The sequence below is a fragment of the Dipodomys ordii genome, unplaced genomic scaffold (assembly GCF_000151885.1).
Source record: "Dipodomys ordii isolate 6190 unplaced genomic scaffold, Dord_2.0 Scaffold162, whole genome shotgun sequence".
Taxonomy (NCBI): Eukaryota; Metazoa; Chordata; class Mammalia; order Rodentia; family Heteromyidae; genus Dipodomys; species Dipodomys ordii.
In genome coordinates, this window is record NW_012267378.1 from 1534841 (window position 1) to 1544631 (window position 9791).

General features: G+C 44.3%; 1 protein-coding gene across 1 annotated transcript in view; it reads right to left on the bottom strand.

Annotated features, from left to right (window-relative positions):
• Window positions 1-8988: 8988 nt before the first annotated feature.
• Mccc1 (methylcrotonoyl-CoA carboxylase 1 (alpha)) overlaps window positions 8989-9791 on the bottom strand; it is a 61283-nt gene continuing 60480 nt past the window's right edge. Inside the window, exon 18 of the mRNA XM_013033028.1 lies at window positions 8989-9288. Coding sequence (XP_012888482.1) covers window positions 9160-9288 — 129 coding nt within the window. The 3' untranslated portion in view covers window positions 8989-9159. The remainder of the gene's footprint in view (window positions 9289-9791) is intronic.

Genomic DNA, 9791 nt, shown 5'->3' on the forward strand with positions numbered 1-9791 from the left:
TTTGCTTCTGTCAGTAGTGGGGCCTGAACTCTGGGCCTGGGTGCTGTCCCTGAGCATTTCAGCTCAAGGCTAGTGCTCTACCACTTGAGCCATAGCACCACTTCTGACTTTTTCTGCTTATGTGGTGCTAAGGAATCGAACCCAGGGCCTCATGTATGCAGGGCAAGCACTCTACCACTGAGCCACCTTCCCAATCCAGGAGGGATTAATTTCTTAAGTTCCCTGCATATAATGGATATTAGGCCTTTTATATATTGCCTGCAATACTTTATGATACAGTTGTTTATAACTGAGGAGTTGTTCTGCCTCCATCTTCTGTGTGTGTGTGTGTGTGTGTGTGTGTGTGTGTGTATGTGTGTGGTGTGGTGTGGTTTGATTAAATCCAAGGCCTCCCACACATGTTAGTCAAGTAAGTGCTCTACCACTGAACTATACTCTCAGTCCAAGTTTTCTTGTTAGTGTTTTTGTTTGTTTTGTTTTTGGTTGTGGATTGGTTTTGGATGAAAAGTCTTTTTTCCTTTCTTGGCTGGCATTTTGGAACCCTAATTTTTTTTTTTCTTTTGGCCTATAGTGGAGGTTGAACTCAAGGCTTTGCACTTGCTTGACTGGTATTCTATCACTTAAGCCACACCTCCAGTCCAAGTCTCTGTATGCATGTACATATATGCTGGTTCTGGGACTCGATCTTAGGGCCTGGGTACTCTGAGTTTTTTTTTTTTCTCAAGGTTTTTTCCAGCTTTTTGGTGTTTGGAGATAGGAGTCTCACTGACTTTCTTGCCTGGGCTGGCTTTGAACTGTGGTCCTCAAATCTTTACCACCTGAGTAGCAAGGATTATAGGCATGAGCTACTGGCATCAAATATCACAGGATTTTCTTCCCTGGCTAGCCTCAACCTTCAATCCTCCACATGTTAGCCTCTGGAATAGCTTATAGACGTGGGCCACAGGCACCCAACAAATCTTTCTTTTCTTTCATTGAATGTACTAGGGGTTAATCCCTGAGCTTCACACATGTTAAGTACAGACTCTGCCACTCAGCCACACCCTTAGCCCCTAGAGAAATACTTAGCAAACATGATAATGAAGGATCATATGTGCAAAGAATGGAGTTTGCCATTCTTAGCGGGGAAGGAGCTCCTCTTGGTGCCCTGGCTTGGAGGCTGGAGCGAGAGTGCACACTGTACCTGGAACTCACCACGGGAGACTGAACTAGTTGGAAGCATGAAGACACTTGGTTCCCTGGGGACCCAGCAGATGGGAAACAAATGTCAGAGTGACAAGGTAATCATGGGTATCAGAGCTATAATCTACTGAAGGCCAGGGCATCCTGTGGTCCAGAAGGAAAGGTGTCCACAGGGTTACTGAGGGGCTTTGGGGGGACGATCGGAGAGACTGCTTGCTTATCTCTAGCTACCATTTGAGGGCTGTAGCAGGGCCTCCTGAGAGGTGCTTTACTACTCAGCATTAGCTGGGGAGGAACCCCAAGGCCTCAACACACAGCATGGCATTTGAAGAAAAGAGCAATGACCTTTTAGCATTCCCTTTTGGGGACCTTCATCCCCTCCCCTTTCCCCCATGGTTTAAATCACATTTTTCTCTCTTGGTGGACATTTTGAAGCTTAATGTGAATAGTTAGCAGTATTTTCCTAAGATCCTCTGGTGAAAGAAGGTGCAATCGAAGAACAAAATATTACTGTCAACACTGTAAATGTTTTAACGACGATAAGAAATGTGCCATGGCTAGGCAGTGTCCAGATGCGCGGTTCAATTTCTAATATTCCTGAGATCGACTTGAGGAGTAAAAGCAGTCAGTATGCAAGTGAGGAGAAAAGCTGAGTGGGAATTCCAGACAGAAAGCGTGAGCTGCCCCTCCGCTAAAACTGACTTCTTTTCACCCATACCAAGGCGAAGCTGGCACCAATCCCTTCCTCTAGCACCAACTACACATGGACAACAACTGATTAGGGCAGATGGAACAAGCCCAAGCCCAGCTTTACTGCAAGCGATGAGTTGCCTCTGGGCACACTGCTGTCTTCTCTGCACACAGGCTCTAGTGATATGCCATGCTGGCATGCAGGCTTTCCCTGACAGTAACACAATCTGCCTGAGGTTGACAGGTGCCAGGGTGACACTGAAACAGGCTAGAGCTGGAGAAGGCAAGAAGGAGACTGGCTGCTGCATGTCCAGGCAGAGCTTTTGTCACCCAAGGACCTGCCTGGCACATTGGCAAGAGAAACCAGCCAGGTTGAACGTAGAATCTCCCTCTCCCCGCTTTTTAAAATTTTGCAGTGCTGGAAATTAAACACAGTACTTTGCCATGGTAGGCAGATACTCTATCCTGACCTATACCCCCCAATCTGGAAGAACTTTTAAATGACAGAGATGTGCCTCCAGATCTGTCCTTCCCAAACCAACCACCCGCCCCAGGCACCATATTTAGTGTTTCCTTTGGACTGTCTCTCCACTCTCTGCTTTCCAGTCTGTACTCCACACTGTGACCATTACACAACTTGAAAAGCTGAAGCTGTTTGAAAATCTCCAGGGGCTCCCCTACTGCTTCTAGAACAAAGTATGAGATAGGAAAAGCCCTTTCCCTGCTGGGCAGCTGTTCCCCAGCGCCTCTTTGCCAAGACCCTTGTGCCCCAAATACTCTGGGGCTTTCTTGTTTTGCTGTTATTATTAGCTTCTGCTTTGCTCCTCTGGCTGAGTGGCATGGACTTAGTACCTCTTTCTCCATTTGGTTGGCAAAGGGCTGTCTTTCAAAGCTCAGCTCAAACATCTTTTTCTTTTCCATCTTTTTCCTTTTTTCACTTTCCTCCCTCCCTCCCTTTCTCCCTTTCCTCCTTCCCCCCTTCCTTCTTGCATTTCTTTTTTTTTTTTTCCTTTTTCTTTTTTTGTCCGTCATGGGGCTTGAACTCTAGGCCTGGGGGCTGTCCCTCAGCTCTTCAGCTCAAGACAAGTGCTCTATTACTTGAACCACAGCACTACTTCTGGTTTTCTGGTGGTTTAATGGAGATAAGAGTCGCATGGACTTTCCTGTCCAGGCTGGCTTGGAACTGTGATCCTCAGATCTCAGCCTCCTGAGTAGCTAGGATTACAGGTGTGAGCCACCAGCACCAGGCCCTTCTTGCATTTTTTATACTGGTTCTGGGGCTTGAACTCAGGGCCTGGATGCTATTCTTCAGCTTTTTTGCTCAAGGCTGGCACTTTACTACTTGAGCTATACTTCCATGTTTTTGCTGGTTCATTGGAGATAAGAGTCTCACAGGCTTTCCTGCCTGGGCTGGCTTCAAACTGTAATCCCCAGATCTCAATCTCTTGAATAGCTAAGATTACAGGTGTGATGCACTGGTGCCGTTTTCCCACCTTCTTGACTCAAAGTGCAATCAAACACCTACCTGGCCCCTCATGCCTCCAGTGCATAGCTAGTGTGTAACAATTACTTTTTTGTGTCTTGGTCATGGGGCTTGAGCACTTTTTGCTCAAGGCAAATGCTGTACCTCTATGAGCCACAGCATCCAGTTTTCTAGTGGTTAACTGGAAATGAGTTTCATGAACTTCCCTGCCAGGGCTGGCTTGAAACTTAGATCCTCAGATCTCAGCCTCCTGAGTAGCTACTTTTACAGGTGTGAGCCACTGGCACCCAGCACAATTACTATTACTTTACATTTTCCTATGCAACTGGATCGTCCTTCCCATTGGATAGTTTGAGCTGGACATAAACCATTTCTTAACAATCTTTGGCCATGGTATTGAATCACATGCTGTAAGTGTATGTTGAATAAACATGCATTTATGTACAGAGAAACTCTGTTATCTAACTCGAGCCAGTTGTTTCCCACATGACAGACCAATTGAGAGACTAGATCACGAAAGGTGACTTTATTTTAAAAAGTTGACTGGGCAAGGGCATGGGGACTCCTGTCATAAAGTCTATCCTGCTAGGAAGCTGGTTTAGAAGTGGTTTACACAGGGTGATAGGTGTTCCCAGATTGGCGTGTACTTTTTCCTAATGGGCTAGATGGTGCACATCTGACATCTGATCCTAATCACCTAGTCATGGGATGCTTTGCAGTTTGCAGATCTCAAGAACAAGAATGATTATTTCCATGGGCTATTCTTGTTACTGATTGGTTTGCCCATACACAGTTCCTGACACATTTATTACAAGGGACAGTCTAGAGATGAGCTGCCCTGAAGACCTCTTGCTGATTGTCACACTCTGCTAATAAAAGAACCCAAGAAAACAAACATGGCATGATTATTTCAGAAGACTTGGGTCAGATATGGTTAAATAAGGATTATGCAAGAGATCAGTGTCCAATACTTGGCTTCATACTCACACAGTCTACAACTGGAAATGATCTTAGAATGAATTCCACCAAAATAGAGGTAATCAGACTAGCTGACTCCAAATGCCTTCCATATATGTGTCCTTAACAATCACTCCACTTAGTTCTACTAAATACATTTAGCATTCTTGTGTGTGTGTGTGTAGGCGTGTGCGCGCGCGCGTATGAGAGAGAAAGAGAGAGAGAGAGACAGACAGACAGATAGATCGACTGATAGAGACAGAGAGAATTGGGGCTTGAACTTAGAGCTTTCTCTCAAGGCTGGCATTCTACCACTTGAGTCACATCTCCTGTTCTAGCATTTTGGTTGGTTAGTTGGAGAAAAGAGTCCTCCAGATTTGGCTGCCCAAGCTGGTTTTGAATCCTGATCAGATATCAACTTCCGCAGAGTAACTTTGCTGGTCTCTCTTATAAAGAGAGAAATTTAAGAGCTGGTAGGACATTTCAATGGTAGAGTAACTGCTTTGCATGTGAGAAAAAAAAACTGGGTTTAATCTTCAGCCCCAAAAAGAAATAAATGTGAAAGCTGTTGGAAAGCTAAAAAGTGTTGTTCAAAATGTACTTTAAAGCTGTAGATGGCTCAAGCCTGAAACCTAGCTTCATGGGAGACTGGGGGATTGAGGTTCAAGGCCAGCTTGAGCATAAAAGTTCATGAGATTCCATCTCAACCAATGGATGGAGTGGTGATGCACAGCTGTCAATCTCAGTGATGCAGAGCAGCACTGCAGTGCAGCATAAAAATGAGACCCTATCTCAGAAACAACCAGTGCAAAAAGAGGCTGGAGATATGGCTCAAGTGGTAAAGAGCCTATCTAGCTAAGCATGAGGCATGAGTCCAATCTACAGTATTGCTAAAAACAAAATAAGAAAACATATCTATACTTTTTTTTTCTTTTTGCTGGTCCTGGGGCCTGAACTAAGGGCCTGGGCACTGTCCTTAGGTTTTTTCTTTTCCTCTCTCAGGATACCACTCTACCACTTGAGCTATGGAACCAGGTCTCGCTTTTTCTGAGTAGTTTATTGGAGATTAGAGTCTCACAGACTTTCCTGCCGTGGCTGGCTTTGAATCTTTAGAGCTCAGCCACCTGAGTAGCTAGGATTACATGTGTGAACCACCAGTACCTGGCATATCTATACTTTCACAAGCTCTGGTTTACATGGCCTAGTCTCTTACTACCTCATGAACTCTAAGAACTACATCATAACTGTTTTTTTAGACTCTAGTTTTCTGCCACCCACCTTTCACACTCTTGCCAGATGAAAGTAAAGCATATTTAAAAAAAATTATTTGAGCTAGGCATGAGTGGCTCACTTGTAATCTTAGCTACTCAGGTGGCTGAGATTAAGGGTTGAGACTGGAAGCCAGTTTAGGCAGGAAAGTCCATGAGCTTCTTATTTTGGGTCCGGTTGTGGGGCCTGAACTCTGGGCCTGGGCGCTGTCCCTCAGCTCTTCAGCTCAAGGCTAGCACTCTACCACTTGAGCCACAGCACCACTTCTGGCTTTTTTCTTTTTGCTTATGTGGTGCTGAGGAATCGAACCCAGCACACACACACACACACACACACACACACACACACACACACACACACACACACACTTTGAATTACAAAAAGTTTAAGTGTTAAATGTTATGAAGCATTTTTTTTTTTTTGTCGGTTGTGGGGCTTGAACTCTGGGCCTGAATGCTGTCCCTCAGCTCTTCAGCTCAAGGCTCACAATCTACCACTTGAGCTACAGTGCCACTTCCTGAAGCATAATTTTGTAACACATATAACAAATTAGCCACCTAGCCCAACCAGAATATTAACAGTGGCTCTCTGTACCTCACTTGTTCATCACCTTATCTAATACCCAGAATGAATCACTGGCTTCCACTTTGAATTTTTTTTTTATTCCATTTAAAAAAGGGATATAGGGGCTGGGAATGTGCCTTAGTGGTAGAGTGCTTGTTTAGCATGCATGAAGCCCTGGATTTGATTCCTCAGCACCACATAAACAGAAAAAGCCGGAAGTGGTGCTGTGGCTCAAGTGTTAGAGTGCTAGCCTTGAACAAAAGAAGCTCAGGGACAGTGCCCAGGCCTTGAGCTCAAGCCCCAGGACTGGCAAAAAAAATAAAAAAGTTTTGTTTTGTTACACGTATGTATGAGCAAAATGCTTTCTTGTCAGACTACCGACTTTGGAGGTGTGAGTAAGCTGTTCCACACTGTGTCACTTAGGGCATGTTCATCTCACCTCAGCATGAGGATCCCAAAGTTCAGCCGTGTTGGCACCATTAACATGGTTATTTGTTAGTCTGCAGTGTCCTGTGTGGCCAAGGTACACTTCTCTCTTTTCCTGCGATTGTTTTTAGTATTTTGCTATTAAGAACAATAAGCATTGAGCTCTTTTATGGTGCTAGAGACCAAAACCAAGGGCCTTGTTCATGCTAGTCAAGCTCTACAACTGACCCACATCTCCAACCCCACTATGAAACAGTGTATTTTTTCTTTTTTTGGTCGGTTGTGGGACTTGAACTCTGGGCCTAAGCACTGTCCCTCAGCTCTTTAGCTCAAGGCTAGCACTCTACCACTTGAGCTACAGTGCCACTCCCAGTTTTCTGGCTGAGTTGGGGAGGGGGGGGTTATTGGAGATAAGAGTTTCACGGACTTTCCTGCTGCAGCTGGCTTTGAACCACTATCCTCAGATCTCAGCCTCCTGAGTAGCTAGGATTACAGGCATGAGCCACCGGCACCCGGCTTGTCAGTATTTCTTAAAGGGGCTCTAATAGCTCGATAAATTGCACCAAAATAGAGTTGGACACTAGTGCCTCATGCCTGTAATGCTACCTACTCAGAAGGCTGAGCTATGAAGCGAGCCTGGACAGAAACATCCCTGAGACCCTTATTTCCAATTAGCTAGCAGGAAGCCAGAAGTGGAGGTGTGGCTCAAACGACAGAGCACTAACCTTGAGTGAAAAAGCCAAGCAAGAGTGAGAGGCCCTGAGTTCAAGCTCCAGACACAGACACAGCACACACACACAGAGACACAGACACACACTCCTCCAAATACTACTGCTTTCCTGGCTAATTTTTTTTTTTTTTAATTATCACCACTCCCCCCAAGCCCAAACTCAACAGCACAATCTGACCCCAAGCTAAATTCCACACCTTCTTTCTTATAGCGCCACTCCCCAGGAGCTCCTCCACTCATTGGTGGGACCTACCGGCTCTCTGGCTAAGAGCACAACTCCTTTCAACAGCAAAGCCCTGCCCCTTCTTTTCTAGGCTACAACTTCCGCGGCCCTCTCCTGCCCTGGGACCTCCGTCATGAGCCCTACTTGATCACTTTCCACCTCAGAACTCTCATTCACCCTGGCTGCGAAACCTACTGTGTATCAGTCATGGCAGCAGCCTTCACCTCCACTACAAGTTGGAGATTCGAGTTCCAGGTTGCCTTCTCAGGTTGGAGGCATGGCCATTCTAATGAAGGAGCACAGCCAGATTGATTTGAGGACTCACCATTTCCAATTTTAGCGTCTGGTACCTTTTTCACTTGTTTTCTTGTTGATGGAATAGCCCTTAGCAGACAGAGAATTCATCTACTTGGGATTTGATATTGTCCCACATAATCTCACCTTTGACACGATTATGTTTTATTTTCCTAATTAAATCACAGGCATAGTAAAATAGAGACTATTTTATATTCCTTTGTATTTTCCACAGCACTTAACGTAGTTTTATGTACTTGGGGAAAAAAACCACAATTCACCAGTTTAATATTTCAATAATTTATGAAAATGCAGAGGACTGAATACTTGCTAGTAATAGTAACATAAAAACCTTGACAAAAAGAAGAAAATAAAATTGAAAAAATTTTTTTCCTTTGTAATAAGAAAAAGGTTTTCCAGATTTAAGTATATAGAAGTAGTTTTGTGCTGGTGGCTCATGTCTGTAATCCTCACTACTCAGGAGGCTGAGATGTGAGATGGCACCAAAAACAACAAAACCCCCACAAATGTAGAAGTAGAGCCTTTTACACCCTGTGTAGAAATCAAATTTATTCAAGTTAAATATTAATGGACACATTCTAGTATAGTACACATTTTTACAAGCTTAGAAAGCATAGTAGAATAAAGGTAGAGGTGTCTAGAGAGAAACCAATCACAAAGATCAGAAGTAAAATAACATCCTGGCTTTATGTCTCTGAAACACATTACTCTGTGTTTTCATCATGATTGTAACTGGGAAGTAATTCCTGGAATTACTGATCCCTTCTCCTTCAACAATTCCTTTGAGCAAGTTGTTGCTGGGCCCCTTTTTGAAAAGGATGTATATTTGTTACAACGTATAAAATTGTGAGGCATATACAAATAACACTGGCTTCAAATACAAAAGTAGAGTTCAATTTATTAATATGAAAATCTTTTAAGATAATTCATTGTATTTGTTACCCAAGTACATGATTCCCAAATATGAAAGATTTGTGTGTGTGTGTGTGTGTGTGTGTGTGTGTGTGTGCCAGTCCTGGGGCTTGAACTCTGTGACTAGGCACTGTCCCTGACTTTTTCTTTTCTTTTCTTTTTGTTTAAGGGTAGGGCTCTACCCTTTAACCACAGCTCCACTTCTGGCTTTTGGGTAGTTAATTGGTGATAAAGAGTCTTAAGGACTTCCCTGCCCAGGCTGGCTTTGAACTGAACCCTAATCCTCAGAATCAGCCTCCTGGGTAGCTAGTACATGTTCTTTATGAGACCTGGGACCAGTGGGAGGGGCTTTGTTTTTACCCCACAGGTAAGAAGATACTGCTCACTTCACTCCTTCTTAGGTGTTGTTTACTGTGATTTCCCTTTGTCAGCTTCTTCCTCCTCAAACTCCACTAAAGGAGTGTGTCTGTTGGCCTGAGAACCTTCTCTGTAGAATACCTTCTTTATTGTGCCATTCTTTGGAGCCTTTATGGTATGCTGCAGAGACACAAGACCCAAAAACAATGGTGGCCCTATTAATGAGGGCTGGATATATACCATCAGGAAAACCAGACAAACAATGGATCTATGGTTTTGATGTTCTTACCCCCCCCCCCTCTCTGTGATGGTCCTGGGGGGCTTGAACTCAGGGCCTGGGCATTTCCCTGAGCTATTTTGTTCAAGGCTAGTGTTCTACCACTTCAGCCACAGCTCTACCTGTGGCTTTTTTGGTGGTTAATTGGAGATGCTTTCCACAGGCTTTCCTGGCTGGCTGGCTTCAGATCACAATTTCAGATCTCAGCCTCCTGAGTGGTTATGATTATAGGCTGAGTAGCTAGGATTACAGGCATGAGCCACTGGTGCTTAGCTTTGCTTGCTTGCCTGCTTGCTTGATTTACTTCCCTCCCTCCCTCCCTTCCTTTCTTCCTTCCGCACCCCCCTCCAAATCTTAGTACACAGATAATTGTATCATTTTTTTTGTTTTTGGTTGTAAGGGATCA